At 42.8% G+C, this 25,335-nt stretch overlaps 1 protein-coding gene across 1 annotated transcript; it reads left to right on the top strand.

Annotated features, from left to right (window-relative positions):
* Positions 1 to 1,789: 1,789 nt before the first annotated feature.
* On the top strand, positions 1,790 to 13,726 carry LOC308269655 (killer cell lectin-like receptor subfamily E member 1; the record flags this gene model as incomplete). Its single annotated transcript, XM_080705019.1, has 8 exons — positions 1,790 to 1,937; positions 2,169 to 2,273; positions 2,903 to 2,959; positions 4,244 to 4,392; positions 5,939 to 6,039; positions 9,750 to 9,884; positions 11,779 to 11,884; positions 13,658 to 13,726. 8 exons carry the CDS (start codon positions 1,790 to 1,792, stop codon positions 13,724 to 13,726), a joined length of 870 nt encoding a protein of 289 aa, XP_080561145.1.
* Positions 13,727 to 25,335: the final 11,609 nt, after the last annotated feature.

A 25,335-nucleotide genomic window follows, 5' to 3' on the forward strand; every position in this document is an offset into this window, starting at 1 on the left:
TTTTTTTATCTTGAAGAAACCTAAATGCAACTCAAAGTAGTCTCTGCATATTACAGGACATTACAAAACTATCCTAAGAGTGTGTAATACCTTTTCTACAGCTTATAACTATTTTTATTGTTTCTGAATGTAATTAATAAAATGTATTTTCTTTATAAGCCTAATATACCTACTTATTATCTTTCAAATTATACTATATTTATCTATTTGAGTCATCTTATATGTTTATATGTGTGGGTATGAATACATCCTATGTGTCAATTTAGGGGGATATGCTGGAAAGTTGATTTTTTTGCAAATCCATTATAAGAAGGGAAAATATACATTAGACTATAAGAGATAGAGATACATCATAAAAATAATGAGATTGTAGGTCAGCAATATGTTGCTATAGTTAAGCCACATATATCATCTAATATCTCTTAAACAAATGCAAAAATAGTTCTGTATGGCTCCCTTATAGTTCAGAGACAACAGAACATTTCCCAAGGAGGCAAAGATTTTCCTGAAAATTGCATCAAATCCAAATACTACTTCGTAGTTCAATGAGGTGGGTAATCCTTATTCTGATTCCCTGTGTTAATCTACTTTAGATCACTGTGACCAAAATGCCTGACAAGATCGACCTAGAGGATGAAAGATCGATATTGGCACAAGCACAGACCTGCCTAAGAATCCATTTCTCTGATATCTCCGGCATGGACACACGTCTCTACCTAACTTAACTCATAGCTCCAGAGAAGCAAACATGGCAAATCCTGGATGCAAATGTACTTGGAAAGGAAGATTTGACCTCTGGAGCCTGTTGTTTACAAGGTCTCTTGTTTACCAGGACTTGAAATATAATTTATGAGCTCATCAGGGTTTAGTCCACTTGTGGGTGCTAAAGAAAAATACACACACACAAAAAAAATAAGTGAAGTTCCTGTGGGGAGCTATGAAGCACCACAGTGCCCGCATGATTTTCTCCTGGGGCCCACAGCCTCTGTTTCTTCTCTAAATAGCCAGCTCCTGCCTCTGAGCAGTCCCGCATATTAAAATTCTAGCACGGGTTCCCAGAACGTCTTACTCATTTCAGGTATGTTTGGCTATTTCTGATTTATTTAAAATTCCTCTTCTCCCAACTTTTGTAACATGTGACTAATAGAAATTTTTTTTTGGCGGGTGGAGGACGATATCTCTATTTTTAGACATCTTAGATAAAAATAAATATTAGTTGTGATATGGCTTCTTCAAGATATTAAATGTTTGCTTTATTTAACTCTCTTTATTTCAGTCTTTTCTGCATGTCAACTCGTCTTTACTAATAGTTTCTTTGCAAAAGCGAGTTAGCTGCTCTTTTTTTAATTTTTTTTTCTTTTCGGTGCTGGGGATGGAACCCAGGGGCGTTGTACCTCTGAGCTATACCCCATCCCTACTTTTTATTCTTTATTTTGAAGCAGGGTCTCATTGAGTTGCAAAGGGCCTCACTGAGTAGCTGAGGCTGGCCTTGAACCACTATCCTTCTATCTCAGCCTCCCAAATGCTGGGATTACACGCGTGCACCACTACGCCCGGCTGTGAGTTAGCTCTACTCTTAAGTCTGACAAATAACTCGCTTTGTCCTGGGCGTTTTTAGGTACATATTGAGAACATGTATGTAGGAAAGATGATTGGCATATGGTCCACACAAACTTTAAAAAAGTATTGCCTCATTTGTTTTTACGTTTCAAATTATAGAATAATACATTGATACACCGAACTCTTCATCCACACAGGTTTTTTTTTTTTTTTTTTTTCGTTTTTAAAGATGGATATGAACTCTCGGCAGAAACACACAAGAGAAAATAACGTTGAGAATAAATTTAGCTCAAATAAATCGCCATTCACCAAGAAGGAGCTAAAACACCAGAAACCTAATAAAAAGCATAAAGGTGCAGAAGACACCATTAGCAAAGGTAAAAAAATATTGCACTCAGTCAACTTGGACAGTGTTTAAAATCAAGTACTGAACTGTGCTATGTACTGGGGAAGGAAGGAAGGTGGGTACGAATATTTCAGAGTTGTTATGATGATCAAAAATAAAAAGTATTTACGTGCACTCCTGACTATAAAATGATCTGTAAACACTGTGGTTTTTGTCCGGCCTCTGGCTCTGCCTTGTTGGGCTCTGGTCTCCACCGGCTCAGGGGGCGGCTCCCTGTTTCCCTGGAAGCTGGCTTCAGCCGCGCTGGGAATCCTGTGCCTTCTCCTGGTGGCCACGGCCATCGCACTGGCTGTTTTTACTGCAAACTGTAAGTAACTGTAGAGTCCTCTCACCTGCCTTCCCCCTGGGAGCATTGTTTGTTTCATAAAGTATATGCTGGGACTCAGAGACAGGCGCACAACAGCTGTGCCTCCTGAGGCTCCTTGGCAGGGGGTGTAGCTCAGTGGTAGAGCACTTTCCTGGCTTCCTGGCATCACAGGAGAAACAGAAGGAAGAAAGGAAAATTTTTTTTTTATTTTTAAATTTTCTTTAAAATTGTCGATTTTGTTCTTATAGAACATAAGCTTTTATTATTTCCTATCAGCGTATCAATTTAAAGAAAGATCTAAGCCGGGCATGGTGGCACACGCTTGTACTTCCGGCATTTGGGAGACTGAGACAGGAGGATGGCAGGTTCAAGAACAGCCTAAGCTACTTAGTGAGGCCCTCTGCAATTTAGTGAGACCCTGTTTGAAAATAAAGAATAAAAAATAGAGCTGGGGATGCAGCTCGGAGGTAGAGTGCCCCTGGGTCCCTTCCCCAGTACCACAAAAAAAGGAGAGAGAGAGAGAGAGAGAGAGAGAGAGAGAGAGAGAGAGAGAGAGAGGGAGAGAGAGAGAGAGAGAGAGAAAGTAAGAGAGAGAGAGAGATCTAATTATGATATCAATTATTTTATAGCATCTTCTAAAAGAACATCTCCCACATCTCCCACACCTCCCACAATCCAGCAAAAAGGTAGGCAATATTTTTAAAACCTGACTTCTTACACTGACTTAGACAGATAAGACATTTATGTATTTGTGCCATCTGCACAAGCAGAGAGCCTTTCTAGACAAGATACTACAGTACATGATATCAAATACTATGGTCTATGTTGCAGAAGATACAAGTCATGTCCCCAGACCTCATTTAGAGGAGACAGAGGCTTTTATAACTGTGCCATATAATGAGACAGCAGATAAGTTGACTTTAGAAATTCTTGTTAGATCCTACAGGTTTGTAGGGGAGTAGAGTTAATGTGAGAAAACATTTTGGAAAGGCAGAGTTTATGTTAAAAGAGAAAAATTTCAACAACAACAAAAAAATCGATCTAATGGTGACGTAAAGTGAGGAACCCCAACCTCTAGATGCTGCAGTGATGGAGAGGTGGGACATCTAAGGGTTCACTTCAGATAAAGGAGGAGAAGGAAACTCCAGTGGGGCCGGGAGCCAGGGATGATGTGGAGGGGAGCGAGGAGGTTAGGGAGAATCAGCGAAGGAGTCACTTCCACTGACAATATGTCACACGTGACATACCAGTGCCAATCTCAATACCCCGCATACGGAAGGGCTGGATGGGAGGGAGCTGGGGATGCCCACCAGGTGCCGTGTGCGTGTATATCACCATCATTATGATTTACATGATGTTGCAAGACTGCACTGTGTCAAGAAAAGTATCATGAAACTGTGTCACTAGGACACAACAAAGTTTTAATTTCTACCCCAAAAAAGAAATCTAATGGTTCAGCTACTCAGAATGGACCCCAGCGAACTCATGTCCTGCGGTATAGAAAGGATCTAAAAGGTTGCATCAGGTTTAGAGAAAAGGAAAAAACGAAAGTTTGCATTTTCAATGTATGATTTTATTTGAACTAGGTCTTGTTGTCATTAGGTAATAGTGCTAGAATACCATAAAGTACACTGCTAACTCCCAAAGTGTGTGTGTGTGTGTGTGTGTGTGTGTGTGTGTGTGTGTGTGTGTGGTACTAGGGGTTGAACCCAGGGGCATTCTACCACCGAGCTGCACCCCCAGCCCTATTTTTTATTCTTTATTTGGAAACGGTCTCACTAAGTTACAGAGGGCCTCACTAAGTAGCTGAGACTGGTCTTGAACCTGGAATCCTCCTGTTTCCGCCTCCCAAGTACTAGGATTACAAACGTGAGTTAACACGCCTGGCTCCAAGGTGTGTTTTTAACAAGTAATCTATAAAACCAGAGCCTATACATCTCCCAAGGCAATGACAGGTCATCTTTTTCTAGGACCTTGCAGTCCTCCCTGCCCATGGGATTGGGTCTGGTTCCGAAGTAGCTGTTATTACTTCTCCAAGGAAGAGCTAAGTTGGGAAGAGAGTCGCCGTGCCTGCTCATCTCAAAATTCCAGCCTCTTGAGGATGAACAGAGAGGAGATGGTAAACGCGTGCCATGTGTCATAAGGGGAGATAAGTGTGGTTGATGAACTAGTTTAAACACATGAGTCATTTACATTTGTCCAAGTTCAACACCAGACCAATGGCTGAAGGATAACACTGGTTTTTTTTCTTCCAATTTTCACTTGAAAAATATTGAATAGGTCTCTGTAGGTTGTATAAAACAGAGTAAAATGTTTTGAAATAGTAATTGGCACTCCATGTATAAAAATTACAAATAGGGGCCGGGCATGGTGGCACACACTTGTAATCCCAGTACTTGGGAGGCTGAGACAGGAGGATCGTAGGTTCGTGGCCAGCCTCGGCTGTTTAGTGAGGCCCTCTGCAAAATATTAGTGAGAGCCTGTTTCAAAATAAAGAATTAAAAAATAGGACTGGGGGAGTAGCTCGGAGGTAGAATGGCCCTGGGTTCAATCCCAGTTCCACAAAAAAAAAATAAATAAATAAAAAGTAAATAAAAGTTACAAATAATGAATCCAAAGGGAGTCGGCTATTATAGGAAGTATCTCAGTCAGAAAGAAAAGAACCTGGCGTAGCCCAGCACCAAGACAGTCTTACCCTTTGTGGTCCAAAAGCTAAAACATTGTGTGACCAGAGTGTCAGAATCTAGAACCCTGTGTGAAGGCATCGTGTGTGTGAGTGTGTGTGTGTGGGGGGAAGGGGGTTCCCTGACTCCAACAATGTGCAACAGCATCCAATTAGAAGACCCACTGTGTGAGCTCTTCTGAGAGAAGAGACCCTCTTCATTACTCACTGAAGAAGAAAGCACTGGAGATAAAATTAAAGCAAAGACTTCTATGAGGGTTCTAGTCTTCTGAAGAAGGAAATGGACCTCCATGGACATGATGTACAAAAAAAAAAAAAAAAAAACCCCAAAACCTTTTTTTGGCGGTACTGGGGATGGAGCCCAGGGGCATTCTACATCTGCGCTATACTCCAAGCCCTACTTTTTTATTCTTTATTTTGAAACGGGTCTCACTGAGTTGCAGAGGGCCTCACTAAGTAGCTGAAGCTGGCCGAGAACCACGATCCTCCTGTCTCAGCCTCCCAGATGCTGGGATGACAAGTGTGCGCCACCACACCCGGCACATACAAGAAACTGTCAAAGCCAATCACTTTCTGGAGGAGGGAGAGGAAGCGGGGTGGGAACTGGGGTGGGGGTGGGGCTCAAGGAGCATATTGCGTGCATTGTGCCTCTAGCACCCCGGACTTTATCAAGATGTATGGTTACAATGCACCAATAAATAAATACATGAATAGTTCTATTCCTTCTGCCCCAAACCAACACCATCTTTTTGCTCTTTCATTTATTTTCTGTACCTCTCAGGAGAGTAGGGGCCTTGTTCTTTATGGCTGCATCACTGGCATCTAAACAGTGTCGCACTACTGCCTGGGTTAATGATTTTGTGGGCTGGAGGAGTTGAGCGTCATGAGTATGTGATGTTGAATTTTCCAAAGGTCTTTCCGTGTGGTTGACGAAGCATTAGTAACGAGAGCTTTATATTTGCATGCATTTTCTTACCAACAGAATTTCTTCTCTTTGAAATCTTTCTTTTGGATCGGCGTCTACTATAAGGACATTGATGATCAGTGGCTCTGGGAAAACGATTCTGCTCTGTCTCCTGACATGTAAGTATCTGCCTGACATAATGGGCTTAGTTCCAGTACCACATTTGCCCAAGGAATTGCACTTCTCTAAAGGAACATAAATAAAGAATACCTGGAGGGATTTTTTTTTTTTTTTTTGCAAAACATAGGATTTATTGGGTCCTGTACAAAGACATGCTCAGTTGTCAAAAAACTACAGATGGAGCCCTGGCTCTGGGCTGGGTGGTGGTACGTAGACAGAGCTTCCTCTTCAGTAAGTCTAGGACCAGGCTCTTCGTAAACTCAGCAAACAGCCTTGAGGCTAGACAGTATGGGATAGAGTCCCAGGGCTCTCCTCAGGGGGTCCCCCACCTTAAAGTATGTAAAAATCAGGACTGACTGGAGTGATTTGGGAGGACTATGTCCCATTGGATATGAAATAGAGTGAAAACTCAAAGTAAATGGGCCCTGGGGGGCAGTGGCTAGTGGGTGGCCTTTGCCCCCACGTAAATCATGGGTCCTTGAAGGCACAGCAGCATTGATGAAAGGCTGAGAGGGATAATTTTGAGGATATTTGGAGAACTATAAAAAGAGACAGTGACTTAAATCCAACCCCATATGCAGAATTCTATGATTTCCAATAGTGGATAACATTACTTAGTTTCTTTACCTGCCGCGCCTTGAGGCTCTTGAGCGCTGCAGTACCAAGCCACGCAGACAAGGTGGTACAGACCCGGGACGTTTATTTTTCTCATGGTTCCAGAAGATCAAAGTCTGTAATCAATGGCAACAGCTTGGCGTCTTCTGAGGCTCTCTCTTGGCTTGTCAACCGCCATCTTCTACCCAGGTCTCCATTTCCTCTAATTATGACACCAGTCATATAGAATTAGGGCTCACCCTAATAATCTTATTTTAACTCCTTTACCGCTTTAAAGACTCTCTTTTCAAACAGTCTGAGTTACCTGTTGATAAGAACTTGAACATAGGACTTTGGGTGGGCACACTTCAATCCATTCTGCTCTGCCCTCTGGCCCCATTTCTTTTTATTTTCCTCCTATGCAAAACCCATTTATACCATCTTCACAGCCCCCTGGGGCTTAAGCCATTCCAACATCTACTTTAAGTTTATAATCTCTAACTCACGTCTAAATCAGAAGTGAGTCAGAGCTGAGGCTTAACCCACCCTCAAGCAAAATTTCTCTTTGGCTGTTAACCGATGAAACCAAGTAGGTTTGTTGCTTCTGGGCTCTGCTAGAGAGACAGACATAGGATAGAGATTACTATTCCAAACGCAATTAAAATAAAAAAGACTAACGTTCCAAACAAGTCTGAAATTTATCAGGGCAAAGTCTTCGTGTGTGTGTGTGTGTGTGTGTGTGTGTGTGTGTGTGTGTATGTGTGTGTGTGTGTGTGTGTGTGTAGTGTACTGGGGATTGAACCCAGGGGCATTCTACCTCCGAGCTGTCTGTACCCCCAGCCCTTTTTATTTTTTTGCTTTGAAACAGGGTCTCCCTAGGTTGTCGAGGTTGGCCTTGAACCTGTGATCCTCTTGTCTCAGCCTCCCAAGTCCTGGGATTGCAAGCATGTGCCACCATGTCCAGCACCAATGGTTTATTATTATTATTATTATTATTATTATTATCATTATCATTATTATTATTATGCGGTACTGGAGATGGAATCCAGGGGTCTTCTACCTACGGACTACACCCTTAGCCTTATTTTGTTATTCTTTATTTTGAAACAGGGTCTCACTGAGTTGCAAAGGATCTCACTAAATGGCTGAGGCTACCCGCGAACTGCGATCCTCCTGTCTCCGCCTCCCAAATGCTGGGATTACAAGCGTGCGCCACCATGCCCAGCTCCCTATCCTATCTATTAACTCTTGGTTTTATTTGCCGAACTGTATGGGTTTTATTGAAGAAGTTTCCACCAGAGCCTGTATGTTGAGGAGTTGATCCTATATTTTCTTCTAGTAATTGCAAAGTTTCTGGTCTAATTTCTAAGTTTTGGATCCATTTGAAGCTGACTTCTGAGCAGGGTGAGAGCTGGAGATCTAGATTCATTCTTCTACATACAGATATTCGATTTTTCCCGCACCACTTGTTAAAAAGGCTATCTTTTCTCCGGCATATGGTTTTGGCAGCGTTATCAAGTATCTAGCTGAGTAAAACACTGTGGATTTGCCTTGGTGCCTTCAATTCTACTCCACTCGCCTATGAGTCTGTTTCTGTTTTATTTTGCGAATACCATGCTTAAGCAAAAGAAATTAATTTCTGCGCAGTCCTGGAGGCTAGAACCCCAAGGGCTGGCAGAGTCAGCTCCTCCTGAGGACTCGCTCTCTGTCTGACAGATGGTCTTCATCTTCTCACACCTTTAGAAGGCTTTCACTCAGTGTTTTATGTGCCCAAAACTCCCTGTTCTAGCAAAGATCCAGCCATATTAGATTAACGCCTACCCCCAGGACTCATTTAAACTTATTTTTTTAAGGACTTTATCCTGACTTCCAGTCTTATTCCGAAAGTACTGGGCATTACCTACTCCGATGTATAAATTTTGGAAGTACGCACGCAACCCACAATCACGTCTTAAACTCTACTGATTTTATCAAGAACTACGTCGTCCTATAAGACCTGACTTCTAGTTCTTGGATACAACATTTAAAATATTCCTGATCTCTCCCCCTGCCCGTGTGTGTGTGCGTGTGTGCGTGTGTGTGTGTGTGTGTGTGTGTGTGTGTGTGTGTTGTGTATGTGGTACTGGGGATGAAACCCAGGGACATTCTACTTATGAGCTAAACCCCAGCTCTATTTTTTATTCTTTATTTTATATTATTTATATTTATTTATTTAATATTCTTTATTTTATATTCAGGGTCTCACTGAGTTGCACAGGGCCTCACTAAGAAGTAGCTGAGGCTGGCCACGAATTGCAATCTTCCTGTCTCAGCCTCCCAAATGCTGGGATTACAAGCATTGTGCCACCATGCCCAGCTAAAATATTTCTAATCTTTGATTGATCTCACATTCACTATAAGCCTAAAGACTCCAGGGCCTGAAAATATTTGTACTGCACTAGAAAAATTTCATTGTAATTCACAAGCTTTTTGTTGTTTTATTTTTACGTTGTCTCATAACAACCAGTGATAATTAACATGCTTTCCTCTTAAACTCTTGACTTTTAGTTGAAATGTTTATTAATATTTAAGATTCTATAATGTGTATTATTAGCCTTTTAATTTATTAACATTTTCCTAATTGTGCCACTAAGTGATTAAAATTAAGGTATAATTAAATTATAGCTTTAAAGCCGGGCGTGGTGGTGCACGCTTGTAATTCCAGTACTTGGAAAGCTGAGACAGGAGGATCACAGGTTTGAGGCCTGCCTCAGATACTTAGTGAGACCTCGGCAACTTAGTGAGACCCTGTTTCAAAATAAAGAATAAAAAATAGGGTTGGGGGTGTAGCTCAAAGGTAGAATGCCCCTGGGTTCCATCCCCAGTACCTCAAGAAAGAAAGAAAGAAAGAAAGAAAGAAAGAAAGAAAGAAAGAAAGAAAGAAAGAAAGAAAGAAAATAGGCCTACGGGTGTAGCTCAGAGGTAGAATGTCATTGGGTTCAACCCACAATACCACAAAAAAATAAAAATAGAAATCATAGCTTTAAAATTTTTCATACAAAATGAAAGTTCTACATTCCCTTGGGCTTTCAGTGTTGCAGAATCCCGTGACATTGTGACATTGCTTCTGTTTCAGATTTTCCTTTAAAAAGCCTCAAGTGCAGAAAGCCTGCTTATCTTACCAATCAAAAGATGCTTATTCTCCTGAAAACTGTGAGGAGAAGCAGACCTTCATTTGTAAGAATCACCTTATGCATCGCAGGAAGTCACAGTAGAGATAAAAACTATTTCTCCTCGATGCCGCAACAGCGTTGTTTGTGGTCACTACCTTGTTTTATGGACAAAAATAATGTACATTTGCATGTCTGGCTTAATAAAAATAAAATCCTGTATAAGTATATTTTAATGTCATTTTTAAAAGTGTATGCTAATTTTGTTGAGCAGATATAGTTTGATTTACATGGTTTTTCATTAAAGTACTGTGAAATAATAATTTATGAATATGCATTCTAGAAGATATTACAATAAATTAGTCCGTCTGTTAGATAGGAAAGAGCCTGTGTTATATAAGATTTCCCAACTCTCACTGGTCATTATATAGTGTGTGTATGTGTGTGTATGTGTGTGTGTGTGTGTGTGTGTGTGTGTGTAAGGGGAGTCTCTAATATTTTCAAAATATATTGTAAGCAGTAGCAGAGATTTTATACCAGAAAAAATATTAGCAGTGTCATCACATCAAAAAATAAAATGGCTCCACAGATTTTACAAGTTAGTTTCCAGCTCAATTATAGTACAAATGTCTAATTTATTTTGCAAACTTTTCCTTTTTTTTTTTTTTTTTGCAGTACTAGGGATGGAACCCAGGGGCATCCTAACTCTGAGCTACCCCCTCAGTCCTGTTTTTTATTCTTTATTTTGAAACAGGGTCTCACTGAGTTGCAAAGTGCTTCACTAAGTAGCTGAGGCTGTCTGAAAACCACGATCCTCCTGTCGCAGGCTTATTTTTGTTGTTATTTTTGTTAGAATTATTGGGGATTGAACCCAGGAGCATTCTACCTCCAAGCGTCACTCCAGCCCTTGTATTAATTCTTTGCTTTGAAACAGGGTCTCACTAAGGTCTGAAAGTCTCACTGAGTGACTGAGGCTGGCCTCAAACCTGCGATCCTACTCTCTCAGTCTGCAAGGTACTGATTTTACAGTCGTGCACCACCCTGCCCAGCCGAGATTTTGAATGTCAGCTGTGGATCCTCTGAAGGAAGTTTGGCTTCTTTATCGGAAACAAGAAATATCTGGGTGAGAGCAGCTCCCAGCCTTCTTGGTGTGGGAATTACTTCTGTCTCCATCACGTGGGAGAGACTTCCGGCCAGCATGATGTGAGAGAGACTTTTATCCTTCCTGATGCGCAAAGAGCTTCTGTCCTCCATAATATGGGAGAAACTTCCAGTCTCCATGATGTGAGAGAAACATCCATCCTCTATGATGTGGAAGAAACTGCCCGCCACCGTGATCTGAGAGCAGCTTCTGTCCTCCAGGATGGGGAGAAGATTCCCGCCACCGTGATGGGGGAAAGACTTCGGCCTCCATGATGGGGGAAGGACTTCCGGCCTCCATGATATAAGGAGCGACTTCTATCTCCCATGATGAAAGAGTGATTTCTGGCCTCCATGACACGAGAGCAGCTTCAGGACTTTGATATCGGAGAGGTGTCCCTCCAAGCTCCCTGACACCACAGCCACTGGCATTTATACTTCAGAACTGGTTCAGAACTGGCCCTATGGGCTAAAACCTCTGAAACTGTGAGTCCCAATAAATCATTTCTCCTCTAAAAAAATTAAAAGAAAAATAAAAATGGCTGGGGGTGTAGCTGGAAGGTAGACTGCCCCTGAGTTCAATTCCCAGTACATCAAGAGGGAAATCTACCAAGTAGACTTCTGTTTCTGTTGCTCTGATCCTCACTATGATGGGTAATTACAATGAATCAATAGAGGAGAAAAAACAACAAAATACTATATAACCTTAACCCTGAGGTACAAATAGCACAGAGGAAGATCATCGAGGTTAAATCAGAAACCACTGATAGACTAGAAGATACCGAATCCTCCAATATTACCCAAGAACCACAACATACCCAAGGAGAACGGTTGTTAGTACAATATTTTGTGCAGAGATGCATTCAGCGTACCTCGTCCCAGTCTAAATGGTAGTGCCGTTGCTGGAACATGTGGGAAGGCCATGCAGATGGGCCGTCAGCATGGGGTCCTGTCTGGAAGGGTCAGTAATAGGAGGAGGGAATTTTAAAAATGTTTGTAGACAGGGCATTGGGGCGCACACTTGTAATCCCAGAATTTGGGAGGCTGAAACAGGAGGATCACAGGTTCTAGCACAGCCTAGGCAAAATAGTGAGACTTTCAGCAACCTAGTGAGACCCTGTTTCAAACTAAGAAAACAAAATAGGGCTGGGGATGTGGCTCGGAGGCAGAATAGCCTTGGGTTCAATCCCTAGTACTATAAATAAATAAATAAATAAATAAATAAATAAATAAATAAATAAAAAAAATGCTTGCAAAGGAAGAATTGAGAATAACTTATTCCATATGCTGACATGTAAAAGATGAGTCTGACTCCTTATCTAGACACCAAAATCTGTACATCTATAAAGTAAAAAATTTTATCTGTTAGGTGCCAGAGGCTGAACTAAACTATTACAGTTTTTAACATTTTGCTGAGGAAATATTAATGTGAGTGGTTTAAAGTAGATCGAACCACTAGTAGTTTGACTCATATATGTGTATCTATGGGTAACAATTATAAAACCTAATCACAGATTTCTCCTCAGCCATTTTAAATAAGGAACTGTGAACATCTACACTTTCACATTAAACTTTGAGTTCTACCTTAATTAAACTTTGAGTTCTACCTTTTTAAAGACGTAGTGAGAAAACACTGTACTTAAAAGAAAAATCTCTGGAAAGATTCTTAACTATTTCCAAACTTCGCCTTGGGAAATGTTTAGATACATATTTCCCCAGGAGATATTCAATCATAATAACCAATTAGATGTTTGTCAATTTTTCCCTCTCATGGGAAAAATTCATCATGTGCCTCCAGACAGACTGTTCTCCTCAGTGTACATTACACTTACGTGCTCTTTCTGATATAATGTCTGTTTTGATCATGATGTGTCTTTTGCTTATTATTTTGAAAGATACACCAGGCTTTTATGAGTGCCCTCCTGCCATAGAACACGGGGATGTTACCTTTGTCACATAAAATATAATAAATTATCGTAATAAATCTGTTTCTACAACCCATAAAAGAAAAAAAATAATAAAAGAACAATCCCTGATGTAGTTTTGCCTGACTTATTTTTATTTTCTGCTTTTTAGAATATCATCTGCATCTCATGCTGGTTGTATTTCTTCCTACCCTGGATTAGAATATTTCCTTATTTAATACATATGATTTGATTATCCCACAAAGTGTACATATATAACACTGTACCCATAGCACAAATGATTTACTGTTGTTTTATGATACTGAGGATTTAACCCAGGGGCATTCTACCTCCAAGTTACATTCAAGAATGACTTTTATTATTTTTATTTTCCGTAGGTTGATGAGAGCCTCACTACTTGCTAAGGCTGCCCTCAAACCTGTGATCCTCCTTTCTCAGCCTCCCAAATACTGGAATTACAAGCACGTACCACCATTCTTGGTTAACATATATGATTGTTACCTGCCAGTTAAAATAAAGTGATAAATGAGATAACATCAAGTATTCCCAAACTAAAGACAACTTTATTTCTATTGGTAAAATAAGGTCTTAATTTTAGATGCTATTCATTCTGAAACTGTCATTTAAAGACAGCCTTGTCACTGATTGATAAGAATGAGTCGATTCTCTCAATGTGTTCCCAAAGCCCAAGGCTGCCTTACTGACCTCTAATTTCAATAGCTTTCCCATCTACCAGCTTTCATTTCATCTGACGGGAACTGTTTACGTGGCTGTTCCGAAATCCCTGCTCCAGTCTTTGTTTTGTGTAGATAAGGCTTCAAATGGGGCACTCAGGGGCGCGGCTCAAGAATTCCCCTAAGAGTCCAGTGGCCGTCTAATCGTGTTGTACAAACAGAAACTACCACAGATTTCTTTATGGCATTATCGAAACTCTTCCTACAGCGACGGAAGGGCCATTCCCGAGCCATGCCAGACACCGCTATCACTCATTCCATCTTTAATATCGCCTATCTTTCTCCAAGGCAACATAAAGGCGTTTCCTTGTTTCTATCTACCAGATCTGCCGCTTTCTCAGCACTGGCTAAGGAGAAAACTCCAGGTCCAAAGGATCACAGGGGAAATATGAGCCTAGGATTTATAGTCCAACTAACGCCTGATGTCAAGGGCTCATGCTGCAGTTCTTTGACATTTTCTGTTTATGCCTCTTTTCTTAGTGGATAAGTATGATCACAGTTTTAAATTTAGTGCTGTTTCCTGTGGTTGCACTTGACGGGATACTAACACACGCAGCGCGGGTGACGTGATAGTGATCACCCACACCCGCGGGCGCAAACCTCAGCACTGGCCCCTGGCTCCCCCCCCCCCCCGCACCGTGTGTGCTGTTCTTGGTCAGGTGCGTCCTGTTGACCCCGATACCTCTCGCCTCCGTGGACACGACATTCCCTCTCCACCCCAAGAGCGTGGTCTTGGGGCTGAGGCTGGTGTGGGTGGGACTGTGATGTCTGGTGTCGGGGCTCTGTGGTTGGAAACATTGTGTAGTGTACAGTGTGGTATGTCAGCCACATCCTTACAACATGGAGTCTACTGAAAGGGTGACCATGGCCTGGCCATAGCCACCGGCCAGAGTCAAATCAGAATCCAGAGAGCTTTCTTAAAGTTTAATCTCCAAACTTGGATGTAAATGTTGATTAACTAATGATTAATAGACTTTCTTCCATGAGCCTTAATACACTCACACACACACACACACACACACACACACACACACACAATTTATATTCTTTCGTGTGTGTGTGTGTGTGTGTGTGTGTGTGTGTGTGTGTGTGTGTGTGTGTTACTGGGGATCGAACCCAGGGCATTCTACCTCTGAGCTATACCCCAGCCTGCAGGTTCATAGTCAGCCTCAGCTACTTAGTGAGGCCCTTTGCAACTCAGTGAGACCCTGTTTCAAAGTAAGGAATAAAAAATAGGGCTGGGGGTGGAGCTCAGAGGTCAATTGCCCCTAGGTTACATCCCCAGTACCACACACACATAAAAAGATACTCAATATGTTTCTATATTAAACCTTTTTTGCTGGGTGTGGCATCATGCACCTGTAATCCGAGCTACTCAAGAGGCTGAGATAGGAGTTTAATAAGATCAAGGCCAACCTCAGCAATTGAGTGAGGCTGCCTTAAAATAAGCTAAAAAGGGCCAAAGGTATAGTTCAGGGGTAGAGCACCTCCATGTTCAACTCCCAGTACCACAAAACAAAAACAAAAACATTCTCTCCAGGCAATCTCAGGACACTGCTTAGTTACATTTTACCTTTCACAGACGACAGGGATGAATCTTAAAGACATTCTAGTTAAAGATCTCACAAGAGCAGAATCAAGTATTACAAGTACTGGCTGTAATCACCTTGTAGTTGGCAAAGGGCAGAACAGAGAACTGTCGACTCTTGGGATTAAGTAGAGAGTAGCTTCCAGCACTGAATGGCTGACACTCGATCCTTCCCTTCGTGTAGATTCGTGGGACTGTCTTAGAAGGTTCCAGGTGTGCTTAGCTCTCAGGTGCCACCAATACCAGATTTTTCCCACTATGGAGGCAGATGTGTTGGTTCCAGTTTCAGCTCTTTGCTAAATATCACTGAGTTTTATAAATCTTCTGGCCGCCTGGCTATTCCTCCATTCTTTTAGTACATCCACACATCCCTTCATAAAACAGATAATTATTTTAAAGGGGTTCTTTTTTTTTTGTCTTTTTTGGAACCGGAGATCGAACCCAGAGCGCCACACCTGCAAAGCAGGCGCTTTGCCACTGAGCTACATCCCGGCCCCAAACAGATAATTATTTTTAAAAGTTGGCTCTGGTTCCGCCACGGTTTGACACAAGAAACCAAGGTCAACAGGAGGATGGAATCCTGGCCTTCACGTTGTTTTTTGTGGCGGGCCAGGCCCGACAGAGATGGAGAGGCACCAAGTAAGCCCAGGGCAGTACCGAACATGTGTATTTTCCTTAAATCGCAAGCTTCTCTAGGCATATGGGGTTGTTGTATTTATAAAAGCTCAATTCTGTCCCAAATCGGAGACATAGCAATAGCAATCCCTTACTTGGCACATGTATTTGCCATTTATTATTATTTTTTTGTTTGCCTTTTTGTGTGTTTGGTTTAGATTCTAGGATTGCTATAAACATTTGTATAAAGTTAGCCTTTATCATGAACATGAACCCTCTCTCTCTCTCTCTCTCTCTCTCTCTCTCTCTCTCTCTCTCTCTCTCAGTACTGGGTATGGAGCCCAGGGGCATTCTACCTCCGAGCAAAACCCCAGCTCTATTTTTTAGTCTTTATTTTAAAACAGAGTCTCACTGAATTGCAAAGGGCCTCACTAAATAGCTGAGGCTGTCTGCAAACTGAGATCCTCCTGTCTCAGCCTCCCGAATGCTAGGACTACTAGTGTGTGCCACCACGCCCACCTAAACATCTCTCTTTTTTGGGGTATGATTAGAAGCAAGCTGTAGGCAGGTGAGACTGTCCCTCAACCCCTCTTTAGTATATAAGGTCAGCACAGGTTTGAAGTTAGATTAGGGAGTGGGGAATGGGAGATGAGTAGAGTTGTTGTTGTTGTTGTTGTTGTTGTTATTATTATTATTATTATTATTATTATTATTATTATTTGTGGTAGTAGGGATGGAACCCAGGGGCATTCTACCTCCTCGCTATACCCTCAGCCCTATTTTTTTATTTTTTATTTGGAAACAAGGTCTCACTAAGTTGCGGAGGGCCTCACCAAGTAGCTGAGTCTGGCCGAGAACCTTCAATCCTCCTGTCTCAGCCTCCCAAATGCAGGGATTCCAAGCGTGCACCACCACGCCCAGCTATGAGTGGAGTGAGTTACTGAGCTCTTCGTCATAAAATACTATGAAGCATGCATGGCCTGCGATAAGCACTGGTGGGTGTCTGTTACATAAATAAACACACGCATAAACGCCCATCACTCGGAAACTTCCCAGACTTCACACCCACACTGCCGCTCACTGATGGGTTGCAAAAAATAAAATAAAATAAAATAAAATAGCAGACGAAGAGTAAAAGAGGCTCATCCTAAACCCCCCTATTTTTTATTCTTGATTTTGAAACATAATCCCATTGAATTGCAAAGGGCCTCGCTAAGTAGTGGCTGAGGCTGTTTGTGGGCCACACTCGTCCTGTCTCAGCCTCCCAATTGAGCCACCACGTCTGGCTCAGAAGGCGAGTTCTTTGATGACAAATTTTACTGATCTTGTCAATCTCCCATTGGGTTCTGATGTGTCTTATTATTCTTAATTAGAAATCCTTTCCCTTCGTGTCTCCTTTCCTGGTTGCCCAAATGTCACCAGCAAATCACAGCCAGGGAGCTTTGCAATGTAGACATTTTTGCCTAATGGCCGCGAGAGAGGTCCAGTGCCATTTCACTGACACTTAGAGAAACTATTTGAGCTGTGGACTTCAAGAACCGACCAATCTGTCGCCTTTGGCATTTCATTTCAGTTTGGAAACTCAAACGTCTGCCCGCCAGCTCACCCCAGAGCAACTCCTTGCGGCTGCCTGGGAAGTGAGAAGCCACAGTCAGCTCAGCTCAGCTCAGCTCAGCTCTTTGTGGTTTGTTCCAGAGTCTCTTACACCCCAACCAAGTCCCAGGAGACAGGTTAGCCTGTTCTTTAGCAAAGACGCACCTTGAGGCTGAGAGGAAGATGTCGGAATAGGCTGTGTGTTCTCTCCTCTCTGGCTTTGCCCTAACCTCTGCCTTCCCTCAACGAACAGGGAAGATGCCAAGATTTTAATCAAAATGCAAGTTACAAGTCACGCCATCATTATCGGGGTGCTGTTTTCAGGTGGAGATATCACCACTTTGTAAAATACATAGGAAGCAGCGTCAACTGCTTGGAAAGATTTATGGGTCTCCAGGACGCGCAGGCCATCCCCGCCTCAGTGTGAGTCTAAGCCATCCCAGAAATATTTGCAGAACTGGCTGCTGCTTAGGTTTTATTGTGCTACCATGCCCAGCTTTTTCAACGCCATACACTTAAACATCTTTTCTTCACTCTCTTTTTTATTTTCCCTTTCTTTTCCTATTTACTGTGCTTCACAAGAGGGAAGGAAGGAAGGAAGGAAGGAAGGAAGGAAGGAAGGAAGGAAGGAGAAGGGAAGGAAGGGAGGGAGGGAGAGAGGGAGAGAGAGAAAGGAAGGGAGGGAGGGAGGAGAAGGAAGGAAGGAAAGGAGAGAGAGAAAGAAAAAGAAAGAAAGAAAGAAAGAAAGAAAGAAAGAAAGAAAGAAAGAAGGAAGGAAATAAAGAGAGGAAAAAAGAAAGAAAGAAAGAAAGAAAGAAAGAAAGAAAAGAAAGAAAGAAAGAAAGAAAGAAAGAAAGAAAGAAAGAAAGAAAGCCAAACAAACACAAAAAAGTATTGACGGGAGTCACCAGTTTGCCGGTCTGTTCTTGCAGTTCAGTTCCTCAAACTGCCTTTGGATATCACCGCCATTTGTATTGTTTTGAGCTAAGCTGACCTCACTCCCTTGTTTATAGGGGCCCAGGTAGTTTAAGCCAGTCAGCATTTTCTAGCTACTGACCACCGCAGTTTCTGTCCAGCCTGCTCAAGGTCATTGTGATAGCAAGGGGTTCTTAGATGATTCTCTCAAGACTTGGAAGGAAAGAAGCCAGACTCAAGATTCCATGTATTATTCTAGTTATGCACATTTCAAAAACAGGCAGACTAAGCTGGTGGTGGTGCTTGCCTGGAACCCCAGTTCTTGGGAGACTGAGACAAGGAGGATGACCGGTTGGAGGCCAGCCTCAGCAACTTAGTGATACCTTGTTTCAAAAGAAAAGATAGAAAAAGAGTGGGAGGTGTAGCTCTGAGGTAGAATGCCCCTGGGTTCAATCTCCAGTACTGCAAATAAATAAATAAATAAATAAATAAATAAATAAATACATACATACATACATACATACATACATACATACAAAAGGAAGAAAGAAAAGAAAAAATAGGCAGACTAAAGGGCTGGAAACCAAGATGGCGCTACTGTCTACAACTGGAAAGAGGGCACTGGCCAAAGGCTCACTGCCTGGGGAGGTCTGGAAGTGTTTTGCTTCTTGACTTGGGAAGTGGGTGGCGAACAAGCTTAGGAGGTGTTCAGAAAAAGGCTCACTGTGAAGGTGACATTTGAGCAAAGGCTAAGGCAGCGACAGAGCTGTCTACGTACAGAGTCCAGAGAGAGGAAGCGAGTGTCATGCTAAGAAGCAGAAGCCACTAGGGAAGAGGTCTCACGCCGCAGCTTCCTGCCTCTGTCTGTGGCTTCCTTTCTTGAGCACTGGCTTTCTCTCTCTCCTCTCTCTCCTCTCCTCTCCTCTCTCTCCTCTTTCTCCTCTCTTCTCCTCTCCCCTCCTCCTCCTCCTCCTCCTCCTCCTCCTCCTCCTCCTCCTCCTCCTCCTCCTCCTCCTCCCTCTACCTCTACCTCTATCTCTATTTCTGGCTTTCATTCTTGCTCTCCATCTAGGAAACCTCCTTCTCCAATTCCCTGCCTCCCTCTTCAGCTCCCATTCTTTCTCTTTGACTACCTCTCTCCTCTCTCTTTCATTCTTGGTCTCCAGTTTCCAGTCCCCTCTCTGATTTTCCATCTCCCTCTCCGGTTTCCTGCCTCCCTTCCAGTCTTCCTCCCTCCCTCTCCGTCTTCCTGTCTCTTCCTCTGGCTCCTTGCCTCCATCTCCACCTGCCGTTCTTCCTCTCTGGCTTCCCATCTCCCTCTCTGGCTCCCCAGTTCCCTATGTGCCTGTTACACACATTCTTGACTATGGCAAGGAATAAGGATGTTGAGATGTTGTTGAATTGTATGACTATCACCTCTTTCAAGGGGAAATTAGTTCCAGATAACAAAAAGAAGCACAGCTCTACTATCTCTAGGAAGTAGGAAACGCGTCAATATTCATTCATAGAGAAGGCCGTTTCCTTCGATGCCCATTAAGGTCCAGGGCTGGAGGAAGGGAGCCCTGGGGCGAGGGAACATGGGTGTCACCACCCAGCATGGCCTCTCTTCTCACAGTGTAGTTTCTTCATGCCAGCAGCACCAGGTCCTGCTTCTCAGATCCCTCCTTTTATTTTTTCCTTCTTCTTCCCCTTCCACCAAGCCACCATGATGCTTTTCTCCTCTCCCTCTTGTTAGGAGGGTTTTCTTAGTTTCCGAGACAGGGAACGCCTTGTCCACACCCTTTCCATTCCCAGATAGTCCCTGCATTCTGAAGAAGCAAAAGGAGCCGGGGAGCACGTGTATCAGGTCCAAAGAGAGCAGAGAAGTTTTCGGCACACTAGGGGATAAGAAGGTCCCAGACCAAGGAGGTGCAGAGTCCACCAAGGCACCGCCGACGCTCTCCGGGTTGGAGAGGAACAGTAACCACCTCTACACCAAATGGAGATGGATGCGAGGGGCGTTTGATCCAACACACACTGTATGCATTATTTCTTACTCACCATGGGGGCAAAGCTTACTGATTCCTCAAGAAGGTAACACAAAGAACCCTCTGGAGGCCATTCAGAGATGTTACCCGGTGTCAGACTCCCCAGCAATTTTGACAGTAACGGTGAGTTGCTGCCACACTAGTGAAAAGCCCGCTCTGCTAACAAGCCGCACACTTGCCTTTCTTTCCACTTTAGGACACACTCCAGCCAGACCGAGATGAACACCTGAGATCTCACCATGGCCACATCGCTCACACAAACCTAGATGTCATGGTCCTGACGCATCTCCATCTTTACCCGGTGCTATACAGCTTGTGTGACATCTTCCAGGAATCATTCTCCATCCATCCAGAGATTCTAGTTTTATCTTCTTCTTCTTTTTGTTTTTAACCATAAATAGTTTTAGACAATTAATGCGTCCTGCTAAACACATCTCATAGAGCAGAATTTTGGCAAGAAATCCCCAGTTGTATTTGATAGTAGGTTTACCACCATTAGCAACCAAGCAGGTCAGAATTCTTTCTTTCTTCCTTAGGCAGCCGTCCCTGTGTATGAAAAAAGTAAAATAAAAAAAATCCACAGCCTAGTAATAGTGATTTTCTTTGCACTCGGAATGCACAGCTTGTTCTTTTTTAAAATACTCTTGTTAGCCAGGCGTGGTGGTGCAAGCTTGTAATCCCAGCACTTAGGAGGCAAGACAAGAGGATCACAGTTCGTGGCCAGCCTCAGCTATTACTTCGTGAGGCCCTTTGCAATTCAATGAGACCCTGTTTCAAAGCAAAAAATAACAGAATAGGGCTGGGTGTGTAACTCGGAGGTATAATGCCCCTGGGTTCCATCCCCAGTACTTATAAATAAATAAATAAATAAATAAATAAATAAATAAACAAAGAAATAATAAAAAGCCGGACATAGTGACGCACTCTTTTAACAACAACATTCGGGAGGCTGAGAGAGGAGGATGGTGGTTCGAGGCCAGCCTCAGCGACTTAGCGAGGCCCTTTGCAACTCAGTGAGACCCTGCTTCAAAAAAGAATAAAAAGTAGGGCTGGGAGTGTAGCTCAGAGATAGAATGCCCCTGGGTTACATCTCCAATACTGCAAAAAATACATACATACATACATGCATACATACATACATACATTAAACAAACAAATAAATACCCTTGTCAGTGCATTGCGATCACACGTCATAGTGAGGTTCCACACGATGCAACGTATGTGACGTATCTCCCTCCACATCTCACCCTGACACCCTCTCTTACTTCCCCGCACATGCCAACGAAACCGAAACCAGTAGTAAGTTCTTTCTACCGCTTAGTGCACGTATTTTCCCAAGGCAGTGCGATAGAAATGGATTTCTTACTTGGGACTATTAAAATTTGTCCTGCTAGAAGGTCCTGCAACATTTTGGGGGGGAAATTTTTTTTTTTTTTCACTGTTTATGTCTTAAGCTGGCGTTAGCTTCCCCTCCCCCTCCCCAGTCCATGGTTCAAGTTTGAAAGATGTTCTACTTGTCAGAGTCATCACTGGCTTTGAACAAAGGCACCAGAACTGACAGGGGAGATAGAGTGTGGTCGCCTGCAGCAGGCACCAGGCAAGGGGAGGAGCTACAAAGGGAGATGCAGCTTTTGGAAGGAGATGTAAGTTTTCAAAACCAAACTTAGATGGAGTGCCGTTGAACACCGTGTGAAAGTGTCAGCCTGGGAACTTCCTACAGCAGACCCTGAGAGACGTCTCAGGGAATAGGAAATAAAGGTAGGAAGCAAAGTAAATATTATGTTACTTTCTTTTTGTTTTGTTTGTTTGTTTTTTATTCTGGTTTGGTTCTGGTACTAGGGATTAAACCCAGGGCATTCTATCTCTGGGCTATACCTCTAGCCCATTTGATTTCTTTTTTATGAAACAAGTCTTGCTAAGTCACTGAAGGCCTCACTAAGTTGCTGAGTCTGGCCTTGAACCTGAGATCCTCCTGTCTCAGCCTCCCAGGTTCTGGAATTACAGGCTGTAATACCTGGCCTGCTTTTCTTTCTTTCTCTCTCTCTCTCTCTCTCTCTCTCTCTCTCTCTCTCTCTCTCTCTCTCTCTCTCTCTCCTTCCTTCCTCCTTCCTTCCTTCCTTGCTTTCTTTTCCTTTCCTTTCTTTCTCTCTTTCTTTTTCTTTCTGTGATACTGGGACCCAGGGACCTTCTACCTCCGTGCTACACTCCCAGACCTATTTTATATTTTTATTTAGAAACAGGGTCTCACTGAGTTGCAAAGGGCCTCACTAAATGCTGAGGCTGGCCACAAACCTGCGATCCTCCTGTCTCAGCCTCCCAAGTACTGAGATTACAAGCGTGCGCCACCATGCCAGGCTGGCCTGTTATTCTTAATCTACCAATTTAGAGGACGCTGGAGCTCAACACTGTTGAGTGAGTCTGGAAAATGCGACAAAACACGGTGCTAGAATCACCTTGCCTTAAGGTGAGTATTACTGCTCTCTACCAAATCCTGAAATCCATTGGCTGATGTTCATCTTGACGGTAGTTGTTCAACACTCCTGGACCACATCGTGTGTGAGACCAGCAAGGCTTTCTGCAGCTGTTAAGAGAAAAACAAAATAGAGGTCTAGAGATGCTGGTACTATTTTTCTAGAGTTCACCAAATATCCCAAGGAATATATTCAGAGCAGTGATAACCTATCCTGTTAATGTCGATGAGAAGTAGGGATACCATGGCAGGAAAGTAATTTCACTATCTACATGCAGAGAGGAATCAAAGAATGAACGGGGGCTGGCAATTCAGAAAGAATTAAAAGGAATGTTACAAAGTGTGTGTGTGTGTGTGTGTGTGTGTGTGTGTGTGTGTGTGTGTGTTTGTTCAGTTATCTTATATGTGCCCGGATCCCTTAGTTCTGGAAGCAAATGTATCTCTACTGGCTTTTTGCTTTTGAGTCAGAGAACAAAGATAAAAGAAAAGGAACAGCGACTTAGGCAGCTCTCTGAAGACTTTTTTTTTTCTTTTTTTGCGGGTATGGGGATACTGATACTATTTTTCTAGAATTTACCAAATATCCCAAGGAATATATTCAGAGCAGTGAACCAGGGGCATTCAACCTCCAAGCTACACCCCCTGCCCTATTTTTTATTCTTTATTTTGAAACAGGGTCTCACTAAATTGCAGAGGGCCTCACTACGTGGCGAGGCTGTGTGAGAACCGCGATCCTCCAGTCTCAGCCTCCCGAAAGCTGGGATCACAGCGTGCCCACCACGCCGCCGGCTTCTGAAGACTTCTAAAGGTGGTTCCCGCAGTGCTGGAAATAGAGCATAATCCCTATTTCAATTCTATCACAAATTGGTTCCATCTCAAAACAAAGGCTGGAAGTAAAATGCCAAACTCCTTTTCAGTTGAGGCGATTTTACATAAGTCAAAAATAAAATAACCATAAAAATAAAAAAAGAGAGGCGGCCACGGTGGCGCACCCTTGTCATCCCAGCATTCTGGAGGCTGAGACAAGAAGATCGAGGTTCGCGGACAGCCTCAGCTGCTTAGTGAGGCCCTCTGCAACTCAGTGAGACCCTGTTTCAAAATAAAGAATTAAAAAAAAAAAATAGGGCTGGGAATGTAGCTAAGTGGTAAGATGCCCCTGAGTTCAATCCCCAGTGCCGCAAAAAATATATATATTTTTTTCTTTTTTTTAAAAAATAATTAATTTATTTATTTGTTTGTTTTTTTATTTATTTTGGTGGTACTGGGGTCCTGGGAACCCTTCTGCCTCCGGGCTACACTCCCAGACCTATTTTATACTTTATTTATTTTTGGAAACAGGGTCTCTTAAGCCAGCGCGGCTGACTTCGAACCAGCACGGTCCTCCTGTCTTCGCCTCCCAAGCGCGGGGATTACAAGCGTGCGCCACCACGCCTGGCTATAATTTTTTTTTTTAATAAAATAAAGAGCAAAAGCACACGGGCCTCTGCCAGTGCAGCTTTGTCTTGCGTGAGATCTGAAAAAGAATAGTTTAACTAGGCAAAGGCTCGTCTCTAAATTAGTTCTCTCCGTTAGGATTTGCCTCAAACCTAGGTGGAAGGGTTTTCCACGCTCGCGTTCTTTGGTAATGACTTGCATCTTAGCCAGTTGGGTGGTTCCGTGAAAGCAGCTCTGTGCTTATGATACAAATTAAACAGAAGAGCAGTTTCTGACTTCATGGAAACAGAAATCCAGCTACAGTCTTGGTTTTTTGGTGTTTGTTTTGGTTTTTTGTCTTGTTTTGGGTAAAAACCCATCTTGTACAATAAAATTTATGTATGACAATATTAGAACACTTAAAAATAAATCAAACAAAACCCTCAAAGCACATATTGGGGAGTCTGTTTGTGTCTTACGATGAATAGTAACTTGATTTTTTTTTTTTTTTTGTACTGAGAATGGAACCCAGAGGCATTCTACCTCTGAGGTACATTTCCAGCCTGATTTTTTTATTCTTTATTTTGAAACAGGGTCTCACTGAGTTGCAAAGGGCCTCACTAAGTAGTAGCTGAGATTGTCCTCGAACCCCTGATCCTCCTGTCTCAGCCTCCCAAATGCTGGGATTCCAAGTGTGCACCACCACCGCACCAGCTTGCAACTTGAATTTCTTGACACTGGATCTAGAGATCAAAGTCTCCGCTCTCGGGACATTCCTTCTTCCTTATCTACTCCACATTTGAGATTTGCACTGATATGGTTACTCTTCTGAGGATAACAGAGTGAACCTAACTATCAGAATATTTTCTGAGGTGCCACAATAAACAATTAGGATAATTAGCATGTTGCATATTAGTAAAAATAAGGCCGATAAAGCAGCCAAGTCGTGATTAAAGTACTTGAAGGGCTGACAGTCCTGTTGAATGGAGCTTCTAAGGCCAATGTGAATGGGACACAAAATTACTGGTTGGGACCAGCTGAGGCAGTGTTAGAGCAGAGCTGTGCACGTGTGTGTTGTGTGTGTGCACACACGTATGTGTATGCAGAACACTCATGGGAAGCCACTTCCATT

The sequence above is a fragment of the Muscardinus avellanarius genome (assembly GCF_963383645.1).
Source record: "Muscardinus avellanarius genome assembly, chromosome: 11".
NCBI classification, from domain to species: Eukaryota; Metazoa; Chordata; class Mammalia; order Rodentia; family Gliridae; genus Muscardinus; species Muscardinus avellanarius.